The 21,163-nt window shown below is 37.3% G+C and overlaps 1 protein-coding gene across 1 annotated transcript in view; it reads left to right on the forward strand.

Annotated features, from left to right (window-relative positions):
* CEP350 (centrosomal protein 350) overlaps nt 1–21,163 on the forward strand; it is a 103,520-nt gene that overhangs the window by 26,553 nt on the left and 55,804 nt on the right. The window contains exons 9-19 of the mRNA XM_081112357.1: nt 2,206–2,352; nt 3,569–4,218; nt 5,212–5,333; nt 7,170–8,230; nt 9,598–9,748; nt 11,838–12,010; nt 17,749–17,935; nt 18,994–19,217; nt 19,697–19,860; nt 20,104–20,214; nt 20,600–20,740. Coding sequence (XP_080968483.1) covers nt 2,206–2,352; nt 3,569–4,218; nt 5,212–5,333; nt 7,170–8,230; nt 9,598–9,748; nt 11,838–12,010; nt 17,749–17,935; nt 18,994–19,217; nt 19,697–19,860; nt 20,104–20,214; nt 20,600–20,740 — 3,131 coding nt within the window. The remainder of the gene's footprint in view (nt 1–2,205; nt 2,353–3,568; nt 4,219–5,211; nt 5,334–7,169; nt 8,231–9,597; nt 9,749–11,837; nt 12,011–17,748; nt 17,936–18,993; nt 19,218–19,696; nt 19,861–20,103; nt 20,215–20,599; nt 20,741–21,163) is intronic.

The following is a 21,163-nucleotide window of genomic DNA, read 5'->3' on the forward strand; positions in this document are numbered from 1 at the left end:
GGGAGCAGACCTAAGCTGCATTCAGACATCCTTAGCGCTGCTGAGGAGGCAAGAGAGGCTCCCACCACCACCGCTGTACTGGCAGCCATCAGCCTGGCTTGTGGCTGAGCAGAGCTCCCCTATCTGGGAGCACACTGACCACCAGAGGGCAGCTCCTGCATTGAGCATCTGCCCCCTGGTGGTCAGTGTGTGTCATAGTGACCAGTCATTCTCATTCTTTCTGCTGTTAGGGTCAGTTTGCATATTACCCTTTTACTATATAGGATAGAGGCCTGGTGCACGGGTGGGGGACGGCTGGTTTGTCCTGAAGGGTATCCCAGATCAGGGTGGGGGTCCCACTTGGGTGCCTGGCCAGCCTGGGTGAGGGGTTGATGGCTGTTTGCAGCTGGTCACACCCCGTTCAGGGTGGGGGTCCCCACTGGGATGCCTGGCCAGTCTGGGTGAGGGGCTGAGGGCCGTTTTCAGGCTGGCCGGCGACTTAAGCTCCCAGCCTCTCCTTTTTTTCTTTTTTCTTTTTTTAAGTCTGGGGTTTATTTACCTTCTATAATTGAAACTTTATTGCCGCTCCATGTCCCAGGCCATGGCCTGCTGGAAGCAGGCATCTGGGGTTTGTTTAGCTTCTATAATTGCAACTTTGTTGCTTAAAGTGGAGCTCAGAGCCCGGCTACAGCAAGAGGAAGCTTGACTTCCTCCATCACTGGAGCAAGCAAGCCTCCTGCTTGCTTCAGCTGCGTGGCTGCTGGCCGCCTTCTTGGTTGGGTTAATTTGCCTATCCTGTTGATTAGCCAATGGGAAGTGTAGCGGAGGTATGGTCAATTACCATGTTTGTCTATTATTAGATTTTATATATATACATTTTATATCCACTTATATTTCAACAAGCAATGCATAATTAGAATGATTTTATTATAATTCAACCAACAATGACTGTGAATGTAAAAATCATTTTTCTAATTAGGTTTAAAGGACTATTTTATTATTTTTATTCCATTTCTTTTTTTTTTAATTGATTTTTTTACAGAGAGGAAGGGAGAGGGATAGAGAGAGTTAGAAACATCGATCAGCTGCCTCCTGCACACCTCCTATTGGGGATGTGCCCGCAACCAAGGTACATGCCCTTGACCGGAATCAAACCTGGGACCTTTCAGTCTGCAGGCCGACGCTCTATCCACTGAGCCAAACCGGTTAGGGCTTATTCCATTTCTTATATTACTTTGTATTTAAATATATATCTTATGCTTATTTTTTATGGTTTCTATTTTTTTTTTAAAATATATTTTATTGATTTTATACAGAGAGGAAGGGAGAGAGATAGAGAGTTAGAAACATCGATGGGAGAGAAACATCGATCAGCCGCCTCCTGCACATCTCCTACTGGGGATGTGCCCGCAACCCAGGTACATGCCCCTGACCGGAATCGAACCTGGGACCTTTCAGTCCGCAGGCCGACGCTCTATCCACTGAGCCAAACCGGTTTCGGCTTATGGTTTCTATTTTATAAACAGTCTTGTATATCATTTGTTGTTTTTAAGTTACTGTCTATTTTGAGACGATGGTCTAATTTTAATTTTTTTACAACCTAACAATAGTAAATGAAAAGATTTTCTCCTGGTAAACAGCTGTATTTACTGGAACATTCTTTTATTTTCATAAACTTTTATAATTGGGATAATTGAAAATGTTGATAGTATTTGTTGAATGTCATTATTTTACACATTAAAATGTAGTGTGTAGTTTTGGTATATATCTGTGAAATTTAATGTGAAATTCCCTGTAATATCATCACCTCCAAAGGTAATCACAGTTAACTGTTATATGTTATATATTTACTCAAATTTTTTTCTGTGCTTAGATTAAGTTCAGCAAATATACATTTTACTATGTGCCAGATACTGTGCTAGTGTGGATAACCAAACACTTTTATAGTTAAGGAATATTTTTGTTCTGTGGAAAAATTGTTGGATTCAGTGACCTAGTTTTTGAGGTTTCAGTTATCATTAATATTTTGTACTTAACTGTGTGTGGGTACATCAAGATTTAAACTTCATTGATTTTGGAGACTTAGGGTTAAAAGTAAAAGTAGATTATAAATCTTTTGACTTTGGCATAAGGTAAGCATTAAGAATATTAGGAAACCTGTATGATTGAGTAGATATACTTTTTACAGCTAAAATTTAAATTTTAAATTCAATGCTTATATTTTAGGTAGCAGTCATCTGATAAGTACATCTTCTTGGCGAGATGGACAAAAATTAGTAAAGAAGATTCTAGGACCTGCACCCAAAATGGAGCAAAAAGAGCGAAGGACAGTATCAAGTGACAGAAGTGGAAGAGAAAGAACTACTAAATCTGGTAAGTAATCTATTACATTACCTCAATAATTAAAATTTGCTTATGTAAGTACTTAAAGAGGGTGAAAATACTCTTTTGGTAATGCTCTATGACTTTGCTTTATATGTAAAATTGTGAATGTAGCTCAAAAAAGAAGACATTCTATTGGGCTTATCTATGGATAACTTCTGCACACAGCAGTTATGGTGATCTCTACTAAGAATTTTGTTTATGTTATATTTATTATATTGTGAATATCAAAGCATCATTTAAGCAAATATTAATAGACTTTTAGGATCCTTAGGAGAATCAAAACCAATTTCTCTGATCCCTATGTACACAAACACAGGCATACATTAAAAAGGTTCAGTTTTTTTATTTGTCAGATTAGGAAATAAGCCCTGAGAGAGAATTGGGTATATAGGCAGTGGATAGCAAAATTTGAATAGGATCCACAACTCCTTAGTTTGACCCTTGATTCCATTACTTTTCTCTTTTTGAAATTGTTTTTGAATGCTATTTGCAGTAACTAGCTACTTTTTCATGAACGCTAAGTTTGGAAAATGAAATATTTATACCTATAGGCCAGCTTTCCTTTTCAGCAGCAAAATCTGCCTTAATTTGAACTTATGGAATGGATTCAGTAAGAAATGCAATTGCAGGTATAATTTGGTATATAGAAGTTAATATATACTTTGTATTTGCTTCTCTTCACTTTAATTTAGCTTATAAATAAACTCACATGCATTCTTAGCCTAAAAGTAAGCCACATCAACAAATATCTAGATGATAACATGATTGTTTTTCTATATATTTAATTTTTTCTGTCACTCTTTGGAGAGTTGTGTCGGTGTAATATTGTTGGTTTTTTTAAATCAGACGTTTGGGAGTTTGGGAGGGAGAGTAACATTAAATAAGCACATGAGAGAGAAATAATAATTTTCCATTAATAGTTAAATATTCACATCAATATCTGTTCTTATTTCAGAAATATTAAAATATGCATTTTTTTCTAATGCCAAGGAAGCATAATGTTTCAGAATATAGAAATTCTCCTACTGCTAAAAAAAAAAAAAAAAAAAAGATGATTTTGTTTCCTTCTATAATATTCTTTAGAAGACTTTATACAATATTTAAATTGGAGTTTAAGATAAAGGGAAATTTTCTCACTGAGTGCAATACATTTTAGGAAAGAATACAGAGTTTTAATATATCACTAACAGTTCATCCTTTGCAGGAAGTCATATTGGAAGAGCAGAATCTGATCCCAGGTTGAATATTTCACATAGACATCTTCCACGAAACTCAGAACGTTCAAGAAGTAGAGCTCGGTCTGAAAATAATATAAAGAAATTAGCTCGATCTCTTCCAGATAATAAACAGGAGGAAAATACTGCCTTAAATAAAGACTTTTTACCTGTTGAAATTCGTGGAATTCTTGATGACCTACAGCTGGATTCTGCGACAAGGCAAGAGGCAGGAGATTTACAAAATCAGAAGTCATCAGCACCAGTACAAGCTTGGAGGAGTCATAGCCCAATAAAAAGAAAACCTGACAAAATAACAGCTAATGAAGATCCCCCTGTTATTTCTAAAAAGCGCCACTATGACACAGATGAGGTACGACAGTACATTGTTAAACAGCAGGAGGAAAGGAAGAGGAAACAAAATGAAGAGAAGAAGGCTCAAAAGGAGGCCACTGAGCAGAAGAACAAACGATTGCAGGAGCTCTACCGGAAGCAGAAAGAAGCCTTTACTAAAGTAAAAAATGTGCCTCCTTCTGAGCCATCAGCAACTAGGCGTCTACAGGAAACTTACTCCAAATTGCTACTAGAAAAGACCTTGCTTGAAGAGCCGACTCATCAACATACTATGCAGGAAATACAGGTAATAGTAGTGGCAGAAATACAAAGGGAAGCAACTTATGGTTAGGAAAAGTTTATTTGCTATACTATTTAAAAATTACCAACCATTCCTTTATGGTCAGGCAAAATTTGTAATGATGGCCTTTCATGAAATTTATTGTATATGAAGAGTTATTTGATAAATATGATTGAACATAAGTTCTCAATTAGAGAGATTTACTATTTCTCTGTTACCAATCTGTTCATCTCATCATCCATTGCTAGTTTTCATGTATTACTGAGCACATGAAGTTAGATTATGATAATGAAAAGCCTAGTTTTGTGATCTGTGCTGAAATTAGAGAATATTCTAGTTCATTGTAGTAATTTTATGAGTATTGTTAATGTTTTAAAAAATAGTAAGTAACATTAAGTGTACCGTTTTAAAGGTTTTTATAACAGACTTAGCTTTAGTAAATTTTCACAAGTCTGAGCAGATGTAGATAATACTAGTATTTTTACTTATCTGGTGAAAAACTGAGGTTTAGAAAGAGTATAATATCCTCTAAATTATGCAGTTAATATTAGGTTCCCTTGTTGGATTTCAGGTATAAATTTGCTATTAATTGTAATGGCTGTTTTTTTTTTTTGTTTTGTTTTTTTTTAATATATTTTATTGATTTTTTACAGAGAGGAAGGAAGAGAGATAGAGAGTTAGAAACATCGATCAGCTGCCTCCTGCACATCTCCTACTGGGGATATGCCCGCAACCCAGGCACATGCCCTTGACCGGAATCGAACCCGGGACCCCTCAGTCCACAGGCCGACGCTCTATCCACTGAGCCAAACCGGCTTCGGCATGTAATGGCTGTTTTTAAAACAAACTAAGTTTAAATGGGTTTTATTTGACAGGAAAAAAAGCCCCTACATTTCATGATTTTTATAAAAGTGAAATGATTTAATATTTGTCCCATGTATTCCCTGAATATATCTGTGTGATTGGAGTCAGATGCATTTGATGTCCTTTTTCTACTAGACCAGACCAGGGTATCAGCCATCTGGAGAATCTGACAAAGAAAACAAAGTGCAGGAACGTCCCCCAAGTGCATCTTCCAGCAGTGACATGTCCCTGTCAGAACCACCACAGCCTCTTGCAAGGTAAAAAGGAGAGAATGTAAGATGATCAAGGGTCTGTCTGTCTTCCCATAAAATTTAGTATAGTGGTCTATGCTCAGTTAATTTTGTTGATTGACCTATGTGAGCAAGAGCCTCTCCTGCCTCTGCTGCAGGTGGGTGGTAAGGAGCGAGGGGTCCCGGGCTGCAAGATCCCTGGACTGCGAGAGGGATGTCTGACTGCCGGCTTAGGCGTGATCCCTAGGGGGGGTTGGGCCTAACTCGGCAGGCGGACATCCCCCAAGGGATCCTGGACTGCGAGAGGGTGCAGGCCAGGCTGAGGGCCCCCCACCCCATGCACGAATGTCATGCGCCGGGCCTCTAGTTGATATACATAAAAGCCCAGCGACTGGAATGGCGGAACAACCAGAACGACTGGTGGCTATGACGTGCACTACGGCAGCCAACTAACCTGATCCGGGGCCCTGATCAGCCACCCCCCTGGCTGGCCCTCCCCTGCCCCCGATTGGCCCCCAACACCCACCTGTGGTCCCTCCCCCCAGCTGGCCCTGCTCCTGATTGGCCCCTAAAACCCTGATCGGTGGCCCCGCCCCCTTGCCATGCCAGCCTGATGGGCCCCCATCGGGGTGGGCCAGCCAGACCCTATCCATGCACAAATTCGTGCACTGGGCCTCTAGTCATTTGATAGTGTAGGGTTAGCTGTGCCTCCCAGCTTTCTGTCACCTTCAGTTTTGATAAACATATTCATGTCATCATCCCAAAATAATGGATAATTCCAAGGGAAAAAAATTTCATGTTATTTTGTCTAAGAATCTTCTTAATAGTTAACATCAGCCTTCAATATATCTATAGTATCCCTTAATATACAGGGTGTCCATAGTCTGGAAACAGGTGAATTAAATAATGTTGCCTAGGACATCTTTATTCTGTTATTAGACTTTATGGACACCTTTCATTGTATCATATATATATGACTGATTCTCATAGTTTTACATTGGTACTCACTGTTTTTATGTTCATTATTTTTTTAAGAACTAGATTGTAGTAATCTCCTTATTTCTTTAGTATATATGATGTTAAACATAAATGTTTGTCATTAACTATTAATTAGAATAATATATATCCTGTCTATGTTAATATTTATCAATCTTTTTTTTGTTTTATAGTCTGCTTTAAGTTTTTAAAAATTCTTTATTGTTTAAAGTATTACATATGTGTCCTTTTTCCCCCCCATTGAGCTCTCCCCGGCTACCCCAAACCACCAGCACATGCCCTCACGCCCTAGTGTCTGTGTCCATTGGTTATGCTTATATGCATGTATACAAGTCCTTTGGTTGATCTCTTACCCTCCCCCCACCCTCTCCTGCCTTCCCTCTGAAGTTTGACAGTCTGTTCGAAGCTTCTCTAATATTTATCAATCTTAGCATTCTCTTTTATGTAGCATTATTTTTAAAGGGAAGGGTAGAGCCAGTGTTGTAAAGAATTTTGTCCACAGAGTCTTAAAGGTAAGAATGCCTTCTCTTTAATGAATAGTCCAAAATATCTTAGTTGAAGAAAGCAGTTTGCAAAACAGTATGTATGTATGATAAAATTATATTTTTGTGAAATTAACACCAAAACATTACATACATGTAGAAAAACATTTGGGAAGATATAATTCTAAGTGAAATATTAATAGTGCCTCTTTGTCATTGTTTAGCTATGAGTGATCTTTATCTTTTTTGTCCTCTTCACCTGTCCTTTTTTTCTGCAGTGAGTGTACATTACTCCTATAATCAGAAAAAAAAAAACTTAAAAAAAACCCATTAGCTTAGTTATGAGTTGCTGTGTTAACGAACATATTGTGACTTTCATTTGCAGAAGGGACTTGACAGAACCTACATGGATGCCGCCTGATAGATTGAGCCCACGTGTCCATCATTCTCAACCACAGCCTCTTGTTGGAACAGCTGGAAATTTACTCTCCCATCTCTTGAGTCTAGAGCATGCAGGATTTTTGCATAAGGATTTGGAATCTATTTTACCAACCAGGAAGAACCATAATACTGCTTCAGGGCCATTAACTTTTACACCTCAACCGTATCTGACCTCACCAGCTGCTCATCAAGATGCCTTGTTAAAACCTAGTGCCAGCCAATATAAGAGTAAACTAGATCGTATTGAAGCCCTGAAAGCAACAGCTGCTTCTTTGTCCAGCAGGATTGAAAATGAAGCCAAGAAATTAGCTGGGGCTAACATTAATTATGGGTCAGTGTGGAACACTGAGTATGATGTGCAACAAACACCCCAAGAAGATGGACCTTGGACAAAGGTTATAAGTCCACCTGTGAAAGAGGATACTGAAGATGTTTTCGCTGCCAGAATTCAAAAGATGCTAGGAACCTGTGTATCTCATGCAACTTTTGATGATGAGCTTCCTGGTGTAGGCAACCTTAGTGAATTTAAAAAGCTTCCTGAGGTGATAAGACCTCATAGTGCCATATCAAGCTTCAGAATGAGATCCCCTGCTCCCAAACCAGAAGGGCTGCTGGCACAGTTGTGTAAGAAGCAGACTGACTCTTCTAGCTCTGATCTGCAGCCTTGTTCTCAATTCAAAGCCAAAACGTCTCTTGGTTCCAGCACAGACTCAGTCAGTGAAGGGCCTCTTCTTAGTGAGGGGAGTCTCTCTGAAGAAGAGGGAGGCCGAGATGGACGGCCCTCTTTGAAGATAGCAGAAATCTTAAAGGAAAAGGAATTTTGTGCTGGAGAAAGAAATGCTTATGAACCCATCAAACAGTTTCAGAAGGAAGCTGAAAAATTCTTACCACTTTTGGGTCACATAGGTGGTACACAAAGCAAAGAACCATGGGAAGAATTGGCAAAGGGAAGTCCACGTAGTGTCATTAATATTTTTACAAAATCATATCAGTCATATGGGAAAGGTGAGAAAAATAAGTAAGCTTTGTAATATTTGTATATTATCTTAATTTTTTCATAATTCTATAAAGATAATACTTAAGTACAAATTTTCATTGTTAATGAGGGTAATGGAAACATTGTCTAAATCAAAATTATCTGCCAACTTCAATTAGAGTATTGTAATTTAATCTTTAAATTTTTAGTTTTTAATGTCATAAAGCAATCATTGATTGTTAATTATAGAAATTTTGGTCTAATTTAGAGAAACTCATAGATGATGATCAAGATTGATATGTATACTAGGTTTTCTGTGACCATAGATATGTAATTTATATAGTAAGTCTATTTCTTAATACAGTGACTTGTGAATTATTGGTAATATAGTGGTCAGGAATTAAGAGGGGCAACTATAGTAACATTTCTGATAATGAAAACAAATCTATTACTGTTCATCAACACTACTTTTAAAAACAGACTTTGAAGAGTAATGTAGCTCCATAGTTGGTTCCTGAAACAATAACTTCTAAAGGGCGCTTCTTGGCCTGAGATTCTGCAACACAATTTTTCTATGATGGACTCAGTTCCTTCAAGCCCTTTCTTTGTTCTTACTGCCATAGGTGGATTCAACTGTCTCAGGTTTAACCTTAGAATTTCAGGTTGGAGAGTGAAACTGAGCCTTAAGTCAGCTATTGATACTGTGGTTTTTTAATTTGCATTCTACACAGTGTACAACTTATTTGACAAATGGAGTGATTTCATCTGTTCATCTTATGCTTAATTGGGTATCACATTGGGTTTTCCCTGAATTCATATTTAGCTACTTTGTTATGATCTTACGTAGATTTATATAGACTATTGATCTTTTTGGTTTAACACATTTCTGTAGATGGTAATTTTGAAGTTCTTTGGATTTTAAAGTTCTTTTGAAGAAAGTAAAGTGTTTTTAAAGCAACCTTATTTTTTAAATAAGAAATTTGGGTTCTTAAATCCTTCTATTAGATTTTCATTAAGATTTTATAGTTACACTGAAATACTTACAGTTGAAATAATACGTTATCTAGGATTTGGTTCAAAGTACTCTGTAAGGGGAATGAGAGATGGGGAGAATAGGAAATTTAATTGAAACTAGATTGATCATGTATTGATAATTGTTAAAGTTGGGTGATGGATACTTCGGTTTCATTATGCTAGTCTTTACTTTCATGTATGCTTGAAAAGTAATAAAAAGTTAAAAATGTATTGTTAGATATAAAGATAAATTGAAAAGCACTAGTAAAAGCAAACAAAAATATCCTTAAATCTATGTTGTTAATCCCCATGTTGTGGAATGTTTTGCTTGTAGTATTTTTATTTTTGTTTTAAAACACATTTCAATTATTACTTTTGACAGAGTTTGAAGACAGGTTCAAAAGAGGAGCATCAGCATCACAGCCCTTGAATGCCAGCACAACTCCTCTAAGCAGTGTTTCATATGAAGATGATTTTGTCTCCTCTCCAGGGAGTGGGACTTTGACAGAAAAAAAATCAGCTCTTGAACCTAGGTAAGAATATGTTGACAATGTGGAATGAAATCTGAAAAATGAGAGAAACTTACAAATGAGAACCGCAGTCTGAATATTAGGCAGATTTTGCTTGCTTAAAGATATATTTTGAGGTTGTATAGCACTGGTTTTTAAGAACACAGATTCTGGATTCAGACTTCCTGCTTTTAAGTCCTGATTCTCCTGATTATTAGTCATTTGTCTTTGGGTTTATTACTAACCTCCCCATGCCTCAGTTTTCCTCTCTGTGAAATTGGAAAGAATAACAGTACTAGTCTCATGGAGTGTTATGAATATTCAGTTAAATACAAAGTATTTAGATCAGGGCCTGGCACATAGTAAGCAGAATAAAGGTTGTTAAATCAGTCTGTGAGTTCCTAGTAGAGGATCGTATTGGGGAACTAATCCACGCTATACTAATGTAAGAAGATTAAGAAATGGTTTTGTGTGATAGAACTGAGGACAACCAGATAGATCCTTGACTTCATGATCCAAATCAATAATTTTTTTTTAATTGGGATAACATGTAAAATTTTGCAAAGCATTGAAGAAGAGTTATCCTATATAATAAAAGAGAAATATGTAAATTGACCGTCCCTATGCTACACTCACCAGCCGATCAGAAGTGCGTATGCAAATTAACCCAACAAAAATGTGGGTTAATTTGCATACACAGGCGCCAGGCAGAGAGCAGAGCAGGAGAGCCAGCGGCTTGGGTGGATGTGGCTCCCTCAGTTGCTCCCCCCAAGCTGCTGAGTGGGAGAGCCGGAGGCTTTGGGGGACATGGCTCTGACAGTCGGTCGCTCCCAGCAGCATGGGGAGCACCAGGAATGCTGGGAATTGTAGTTCTGGTGGCAGACAGCTCTCCTAGACATTAGAGCAAAGTGAGCCTGGAGCAAGTTACTGTTGCGGTGGGGGATGGAGGGAAAGCAAAGGTGAGAGACATAAGTAAAATCAGAGTGTCTAGGAAAAATTAAAGGGAAGATATCCTAAAACTTCAAGGAAATCTCCACCAATGAAGCAAAGAAAAAAAAATGCCTCTATTTTTCTGTGAGCAACAAACAAAACTGAGTTGGGGTCTCAGATAATTCATTCATATGATTGCAAAGACAGACAGAAACTCCCGGATTGGAGAGGGTTCCCCTGAGGGCTCCCAGATTGGAGAGGGTGCAGGGACCCCCACACTCCCCCAGTGCACGGCATTCGTGCACTGGGCCTCTAGTTATTAATATTTATTGATCACTTAATGTGCAAGGCACTGAGAGGACTGAGGGGCCTTTACCTGTATTAGCTAATTCTTATTATAGCCTGATATGATTAGAATTATATTACCATTCCTACTTCAGGAAGTGAAGCACTAAGTTACTTGTACCAAGTCATACAGCAAGTGAATCAGACTTTTCCTGATTTTCTTACTATATAAAGTACTCTGTAATTACTTACATTCAATATAATTTTCTTCAAAATTTACAAATTGTAATTTACATAAAATCATTGGATGATCTTTTAAAAATAGTTATATCTAGTTGGACTAACAAAAATAAGTATTATTCAAATTATATCAGGAAAAGTGTAGTTTTAAATTTTGAGGTCTTAAGAAAAGATTAAATTTTAAAATAAAAACTTGTAAGGATTTAATTGTGACATTTAGTATCAGCAATCAATATGATTTAGTGCATTTTATGTTTAGGTTGAAGTAGAACATATTAAATTGTTGTTCCCTGTAAGATTATCAATAGGAAAATAAGGGGAGGACGGGAAGGAAAATAATGATCATATATTAAATTATAAATCTGAATAGAAATTGAGGCCGCAGTTTCTAGTATCCAGCATATTTTTCCTCTTCTGTCTAAATTGTCCATTTTTATTGGTTTCACTTTAATAACTTCCTTATATTTTTCTCAGTAATAAATTGAGCCATAGGAAAGAACCCTGGCTTATGGTAGTAAGAAAACAAAAAAAAAAAGTGGAAGGCATCTTTGAGTATAATTATATTCTCCTTGTGATCAAATAGATTTAAAATATCTATACATTAGCTTCATTTTAATACTTGTTGTTTGTTTTTTTAACCACTGTTATTCTTTGACAGTATTGGTGGTAGCAATTTGGGCACTAAAGAAGACCATTCTAGCAGGAAGTCAGCCTATGATCTTTCCTCTGTGGATGTTACTTCCCAGCATTCATCAGGGACCCAGTCTGCTGCATCTTCTTGTTCATCCACTTCTTCTAAAGGAAGAAAAGGAAAAAAAGAAAAGATAGAATGTAAGTGGAATTCTACATGGTGACTTTTTCTCTTACCAATGATTTTGTGGTAGTAATTTAAAGTTATTTTATTCCGTAAGCAGTTAGGTGAGTTTCTTTATGATAATGTAATTAGCTTTCATATTATTGTAGTAATACCTTTCAGTATATAATAGTATAAATCTTTTGCTTAATACAAAAGGAATACATTTGCAATGATAAAAATTTAAGGATTATAGATAAGCCATCATACAAGAAATATAAATTCCCATTGAGCCCTTTGCTCAGAGATAACTACTATTAATACTTGATGCCTATTTTTTCAATCCTATATAATAAAACCCTAATATGCAAATCGACTGAATGGTGGAATGACTGGTTGTTATTATGCACACTGCCCCCCCCCCCCCCTCCCCGAGAGGGAGGCAGCGGTGGCAGTGATTGGGGGCAGGGCCGGCTGGCGAGCAGCGCCAAGTCGCCAGCCAAGGTGGGTGCCAGCGGGGGCCCCCCAATTGCCCCGCCTCACGGACGTCCCACAGATGGCCCTGAATGCCAGCCAGGCCTAGGAACTCTACCCTATATATTGGGAATAGTCTCTTAGATTTAAAAATTAAAACCTGGCAAGGCTATTCTAACACTGAGAAAACAGGGTAATGCAGTTATGATATGCATTGACTCTGGCTTGCACATTTTGTGGTCAGCCCTGATTCTGACACTTATAACTCTGTGACAAAGCCAATTACTTAATTTCTCTCTGCTTCAGTTTTTCCAACCATAAGATGGGGAAAATGGTACTACTGCCTCAGAAGGATCATGTTATGTACTACTTTTTATAATCAGGGCAAAAAAATGTAGCTGCCCATAACAACAGCAAGATGCCTTTCACCTGTATGAAAAATATGGTCACTGGTGCATGCAACGTTCTGGATTGTGAGAAGGATGTCCGACTGCTGGTTTAGACCCGACATCCCCCGAGGGGTCCCGGATTGCGAGAGGATGCAGGCTGGGCTGAGGGGACCCCCTCAACCCCCGTGCACAAATTTCGTGCACCAGGCCTCTAGTATATACATAAAAATACATACTGCCCTCTAGCAGGTGGCTTCAGTTGGTTAGAGCATCATCCTGTACACCAAGAGGTTGCAGGTTTGATTCCCTGTCAGGCCACATACTAGGATGCAGATCTGATCCCTGGTCAGGGTTTGTACAGGGGGCAACCATCTGTGTTTCTCTCTTATATTGATGTTTCTCTCTCTCCCCACTTCCTCTCTCTCTAAAAAAGTTAGTGAGGAACATATCCTTGGGTGAGCATGAAAACAAAACAAACAAAAAAACATACACAAACATCTTTATTTTAAAAAGAGAAATAAAATGTTGTTTTGCAGCTGCTTTTTAAAAAAACTTTATAGTATGTCATGTACATATCTGATTGTCATTTTGTATAACTAGAGGCCTCGTGCACTCTCTTGTAATCAGGGACCTGTCAGGGGATGTCAGACTGCTGGTTTCAAGCCAGTCCTCACAGGCTAGGCTGAGGGATTTCACTGGTGCATGAAACTGTGCACTGGGCCGGTTTCGGCCAGATCCCCCCAGGCCAGGCCAAGGGACCCTGGGCCTCTATAATGCGTATAAGATCTTTGGTTAATCTCTTCCCACCCCCTTCCTTCCCCCTTCCCTCTGAGATTCATCAGTCTGTTCCATGTTTCCATGCCTGTGTGTTGAGCATCTGCCCCCTGGTGGTCAGTGCGCATCATAGCGAACAGTCAAACTGTTGGACACTTAGCATATTAGCCTTTTATATATATAGATACTCAAATTTTCTTAACTGAAAAATAAAGATGATAGCAATAGATGTTTCATATAGTAATTTTGAAGCTTCCCTGAAATTAACAGATAGCATGTGTACTTAGCACAGTAGCTGGCCCATGAGGCACTCTGTGTATTTTGAGTGATTGAAAAGAATACCCTTCAATCCCCTCCATTCTGCTCTTGGCTATGTTGCCATAGAGGTGAGAAGATAGAGTAAATAGGCAGAGGCCTCTTAAACTCACAGGATGACCCTTAGGGAATGATTTTCTTCCAAATTGTTTTTTCTAAATGTAAAAAATTGTTCATTGAGTTATAAAAAAGGGGGGAGGGGAGAAAACAGTAAATATAGACAGCTATTTAAAAATTAAAAATTACCTACAGATAACCAATGTTAACTTAAATTTTAGATTTTATTTTATTGTGCTAAAATATATGTAATGTAAACTTTGTCATTTTAACTGTTTTTTTTTTCATTTTAACTGTTTCAAGTGAACAATCCATTAAGCACATTCACATTGTTGTGTAACCATCATTTCTAGACCTTTTTCATCTTTCCAAACTAAATCTCTATACCCATTAAACAATAACTCCCCATTCCTCTCTTCTTCCAGCCGCTTTCTTGATTTCAGAGGGGAAGGGAGAAGGAGAGAGAGAGAGATAGAAACATCAGTGATGAGAGAGAATCACTGATGGGCTGCTTCCTACATGCCCCCTACTGGGGATCGAGCCTGCAACCTGGGCAGATGCTCTTGACCGGAATCAAACCCGTGGCCCTTCAGTCCATAGGCCAATGCTCTATCCACTGAGCCAAACCAGCTGGGGCTATAAATGTATCTTTATGCGTTAGTCTGGTTCTTTCCTTTAAGGGGATATCCTAGAAGTTAGTTAATGGGGCAAACAGTATGCCATGCTTAAAATTTGGATACATTTTGCCAAATAACCCTTCAGAAAGCCAGTGTCATTTTATACTTCAGTATGAGAGTGCTAGTAGCAATTATTTCTTAATCATCAACTTAGTCATAACTCTCTTGCAGATTGGAAGCATTCTGAAAGTCTTTAGTAGGAACATTAGACATCATTTTATCAACACTTCCCAGAGTGTGTCTTTTCTTGTGAAAAACTGATTTAGTGGGAGAGGCTGTTTCACAGCTGTTCTGAGGCTGATGAAAGAACTACATGATTCTGTAAATTTGGGGAAATACTTTTAAGAGTAAAACAGCCGAAACCGGTTTGGCTCAGTGAATAGAGCGTATTGAAGGGTCCTGTGGACTGAAGGGTCCCAGGTTCGGTTCCGGTCAGGGGCATGTACCTGGGTTGCAGGCACATCCCCAGTGGGAGGTGTGCAGGAGGCAGCTGATTGGTGTTCCTCTCTCATCGATGTTTCTAGCTCTCTGTCTCTCTCCCTTCCTCTCTGTAAAAAATCAATAAAATATATTTTTTTAAAAAAAGAGTAAAACAGGCCTCTTACCTACCAATTCGTCAACACTTCTAATATGCTAATACGCATTATTTATTTTAGGAAGAAGGTGAGCCCATATAGTATGAAGTACTATCCAAATTTATTTGACCACAGACTCATTTCTTTAATTAGCATGTTATGACATTAGCAGTCATACTGAACACATTTTGTGAAATGCTGATCTTGCTCAATTCTTTTATTTTGCAATTTTATGCTTTGTTTACATCAGTGTCTCACTTAAGGTTATTGGCAAAGCCTGAATTCTGACTTCTAAGATGTTTAAAGGCAATTAGGTAATATATATGGAGTGCATTTTAAGTTATAGAGTGCTATTTAAATGTTTACTATTATCTAGAATCCCAAATCTTTTACTCTAATATACTGTACAACTTAAAATACCGTGATATATTATTGAATAGGAGTATAAGCAATATGATTCACTGTAGGTTTTTAAAATTTATAATCTAAAACATGATGATATGTAGTATAGGTAGTGTCCTGTGGCTTTTAGATTCTCAATCCCCTCTAACAATGCCTTAGAAATACTCTATGTATTTTACTTTCCACAGCATCATCTTAAACTTTGTTTCTTCTTTATCCCCAAGTTCTAAAATCAGTGTAATTTTTGTGGTGATGAAAAGGAGTGTCTGCATGCTCTGTACAAAAAGCTTCTTCCCAGTGAAGTTGAAAGTAGTTAGATTAAAGTAGCAGTCATCATTCCATACTAAACTCTGTACCCATTAAACAATGACTTCCCATTCTTCCTTCCCTTACCCCAGTAGCTACCACTCTACATTTCTTTTGAAAATATTTATTTTTCTTTAATGTTTATATTGATTTCAGAGAGAGGTAGGGAGAGGGAGATAGAAACATCAATGATGAGAATCATTGATTGGCTGCCTGCTGCATGTCCCTCCCACCCCCCCACCGGGGATCAAGCCCGAAACCCAGGCATGAGCCCTAACTGGGAATTGAACTGTGACCTCCTGGTTCATAGGTTGAACTTAACCACTGAGCCACATTGGCTGGGCACCATTCTTTCTGTCTCTATGAATTTGACTAGGAAATTTAACCATTGTTAAGTATACACATAGTTGGGTAGAAATAAGTAAACTTACTTATTGTATAACTATTACCATTATGCATCTCCAAAACTGTTTCATCATCCCAAACTGAAACTCTTCACTCATTAAGTAATAACTCTTATGCTCCCATTCCCCCCTCCCCGACACCTGGTAACAGCTGTTCTACTTAGTGTCTCTATGAATTTGCCTATTCTATGTACTATGTAAGTGTATAATCACAAAATATTTGTCCTTTTCTGGCTGGCTTATTTTACTAAATGTAATGTCTAATATCTTAATCTATGTTGTAGCATGTCAGAATGTCTTCCTTTTTAAGGCCAAATAATATTTCATTGTATGTATATACCACTTTTTATTGTTTGTTATACATTCATCAAAGTGTTGAAGGACACTTGGGTTGCTTTTACCTTTTGTCTGTTGTGAATAATGCTGCTATGAACATGGGTTTACAGTATAATTTTTTTATTTTATTTTCCATTTTCTTTTAATTGTTAACCATATAGCTATGTTTAAAAAAATTGTTTAGTTGCCATTAAAATGCAGTTCTTTGTTCTGCTTCTTTTTCTAATGTGACAAATATTTTCCCATGCTGCTATTGAGACATATCATCAAGGTGAATAATGCACTAGATGTAGAATCATAAGGCCTGGGCTTATGTCCTATTTCTGCTATTGACCAAGTATCCTTAAGCAAGTAGCCTCTTAGATCTCTAGTTATCTCATCATTAAATGAGCATACGCTACCCACTTCATAAGATGTTTAAAGGCAATCAGGTAATATATATGGAGTGCATTTTAAGTTATAAAGTGCTATTTAAATGTTTACTGTTATCTATGTAATTTAGACAACTCTTCTGTTGCAAATGTAGGATAAACTTTAAAAAATTATACAAAGTTTTTCACGGAGTGTTGTACATAATTTTTGTTTGTTGGTGTCATAATCTCATTAAGATACTCCTATAGGTGAAATCATTCTGAGTCAGAGAATCTGAACAGTCTTATGAATTTGGCTACATAGTTCTTGTCCTAGAGTTTTTCAAAAGGATTGTGTAGTCCATTGTGGCAGTTGATAACATTTTTGGCAGCTTTTGGTTTTATCCTTGAAAGACTACTTCTTATTTTTTTTGTAGGCGTAGAATAGCACTATATACTTATCTTTTTTAATCATTTGATTTAAGAACCATTTATTTTTAATAGCAAATAGGGGATGTTAACGGAAGAAACGTCACTTTCCTAAAATGAAAGCAGAAGGGTGAACTTTATTTTAGATATGAAAAACACATTTTAAAAATAAATCCACTTTTAAATATTCTGTTTTGCACTTGTTATTTTACTGAAATCTAGGTATCTATCAATTACCATTCAGTCTCTTCTATTGAGAATCTGCTTTATAAGAAATTTACTTTTTAGGGCTGGATTCACTCACTGGAAATGTTCAGAGCTCACTTCTTGATGAGGAAAAAGTACACTCTGTCTCAGAACGTGACTCTCATCAAGAGAAGAAATCTGAGACCAGTAGCAAACTCTCTGTCAAAGATTATGAACAGACTCTTGACACAGATAGCACTTTGGAGGATCTTTCTGGGCATTCTGTGAGGTAAAGTAATGTATGTTTTATACTGTAATTAATTTTAATTGATGTTACAATATTATTGATATTCAATGAATCCATTTAATGAATTTCTGTATTTTATGAATAGATACTGTAGCTTTGTTCATAGCTCTAGTTTTTATATATATTTTAGAGTGTGACCAACTTTCATCTAAACTATTAACAACCTCTCTCCCTCAGGAATTCTATGCCTCTAGCACAACCCACCTTTCTATTCTAAATGCCACTGCCATAGTTGTTTTCTTGGTTTAACCCTTTGACCAAGCAGGTACTTTCCTTGGGGCACTTTGGTAGCTCAGAGTTACCCCACACATCAATTCTAAGAACTTAACTTTATCCAAAGTGTTTTCACTAAGCTACCACAAACTATCTCATTTCCTTTATCTATACCTTTTGCTTCTCAACTGTTTCTTTTACTCTTGTGACAGAACTGCGTAGCATTCTTTTGATCTCATTGTTTATTTTTTTCTCTCCTGCTCAACTTATTAGATGACTCAAGCAGATTTTAAAATCTCATTTTTATATTGAATATGGAGTTTGCATACTCTGGTCCCCCCCCCCTTTGGGTTAAAAGGAGTAATAAAAGAGTAGTTTTTGTCATTTCTTAATTTTTAGTACAAAATCATTTTTTTCTCTTTCAGAGACATATGTTAAGACATTTTTTATAAGACTTGATCTTACCTTTTATATGTGGCTGTAATTTTTTGCTATTATAGTAGAGGAATTTGCTTCATACTACAATAATGATTCATGGTGTATTTACATTGTAGAGAAAAGAGTTAAGTGGCAGTTTAATCCAGAGACTCCTTTTGGGCAGGGTTTGTCTCTAGTTTTGTTCACTACTGTAAATATGAAAATAAGAGGAATGCTCAGAGTACATTCAGCATAGTGACTATGTTGAATGAATAAATGCCTGAATCACAGCTTTTTAAAGCTGATGTTAATAAAGACAGTAATATGGGCTATTCTTATGAATTGGTTAGCTGGTTCCTGAAATAATTTTCCCTTTTCTAATGTTTTTTTTTTTGAAACAAATCTTCTAGTGTCTCCACAGACAAGGGAAGGTCTCAGAAAACTCCAGCTTCTCCGCTATCTCCAAGTTCCCAGAAACTGTTGCAGTTTGACCTTCCAGGAACTTCATTAGAAAGATCTAAGTCCTCAGTTATAATGCCTCCAACTATAGCAGGATTCAAGCCTAGTGCAGCTTTTCCTGATATGAACATGGCTGCCAGCAGAGCAACTACAGAGATGATGACTTCAACACCAGGCAAGCCGACCTGTGCAGTTGTAATTTTAAAAATAAGGTTACTTATCTTGGGGAAAATGTTTCAGTTAAATTATAGGGAAATGGTTTTTCAACTGGATATGATTACTTTTTAAAGTTTTAAACAGAAACTGTACAGGAAAATATTAAGAAGCATCAGAGATTCAATAGTGGTGATTTTTCCCATCTTGCCAGCATTAGTAAAAACACTGAAAAATGTGTGTCATGTATGTACTCCTAAGTGTTTATAGGTCTGTATGTAAGTACATACCCATGCATGTGCATACTCCCCCCCTGACCCCCCGCCTTACCCCCCCTCCCAAACACACACACACACACAAGAAGTAACTATTAAAAGACACTGTATTTCTAAGTCACTGTCTTTGTTTTGGGCTCTTAAAATTAGAAATGAATTTTAGAAATCTGAGATGCAATTTAATTTCATGTGAACTTTAACATTTGACACTTATTATGCCCTCCAGGTTCTAAACGTTTTTCTCCTGCTGGCCTTCAGCATCGTATGGCAGCTGAACTGAGTTACTTGAGTGCCATTGAGGAGTCAGTGCGCCAACTGTCAGATGTAGAAAGAGTTAGAGGCATTTCACTTGCTCAGCAAGAAAGTGTGTCTCTGGCTCAGATTATAAAGGTATTTGTGGGGTTTTCTTCTTTAGCTTTCTTTGTGTGTTTTTCCCCCTCTTTTCTTTGTTAATCTTAAAAAAATAATAATCTTAATGGTGAATTAAAAAAACATAGTAGGTGGTCACTAAGTATTTTGATAAATGATAAATGGTGGTTGTGTTGAGAAAACAGCCCTGGGATTAATGTAGTCACTGAGTTGTAATAGTTTAGTATCTTAGAATTAATAGTTGATCACTTCTTTATCTTGAAGGCACAGCAGCAACGCCATGAAAGAGACTTGGCCCTTTTGAAATTAAAGGCTGAACAAGAGACTCTGGAGTGTCAGAGACAGTTAGAAGAAACCCGAAACAAAGCAGCTCAGGTATCTTATTTTGCAGCAAAGTTATTAAACCTAAATTTGTATCTTTGAAATCACTTTAGTATTTTTTTTATTATATGAGTAAAGAAGAGAAGATGTAAAATATGTCCTATGGGTTAATTTCATGTCATTTGATTCTTGTAGCAACCCTGTGAAATTAAGTAGTCAGGATGTAGCCCCAATTTAATAAGTGGAAGCTGAGGTAACTACATGGTAGTTGCTTATCTATAGTCACGTCAACTCTTAACCAGTGGAGTTAAGACTTAAACTTCAGCAGTGATTTCTTAAGACTTCAGATTTTAAACCCATTGTTCTTTTGATCCATGAAACAAACTTACAAATTCTGCGACATGACGAAAGTTTTCTTTTTACTCTCTTTTATGCACAGGTCCATGCGGAATCATTACAGCAGGTGGTTAAATCACAACGGGATGTAACTGAAGTCCTACAGGAAGCAACTTGTAAAATAGCTGCTCAGCAGACAGAGACTGCGCGCCTTACCACAGACGCAGCACGCCAGCTCTGCGAGGTGAGGGCCGCTGGGAAACCTTTTCTTCCTCATCCTTTCTAGTCAGTCTGAATAACTGGCCTTTCATTGCAGTGTCTTGTAATTTGAATTTATAGAGGCAGAAAAAAAGATGAAGAACTCTAAATTTTGCCCTTGAGTAAGCTTTTTAAAAAGATAGTAATTTTATTGATGAATAATTTACAAAAAAATAACGTACCCATTATAAGGATATAGTTTGATGACTTTTGACAAATATGTAGATACCTGTATCTGTATATTTCTATAGCTTATCTTTCCATCCCTATCAACACTACTATAATCAATATTTCCAACACTCTAAAAAGATCTCCCATGCCCCTTTGCAGTCAGCCCCCAACTCAGTCCAGGGAGCCACTGGTCTGCTTTGTATGAAGATGTTTCATTTTTACCCAGGGTCGTTAGTGT

This window comes from Myotis nattereri (genome assembly GCF_964212035.1).
Source record: "Myotis nattereri genome assembly, chromosome: 18".
Classification (NCBI taxonomy): Eukaryota; Metazoa; Chordata; class Mammalia; order Chiroptera; family Vespertilionidae; genus Myotis; species Myotis nattereri.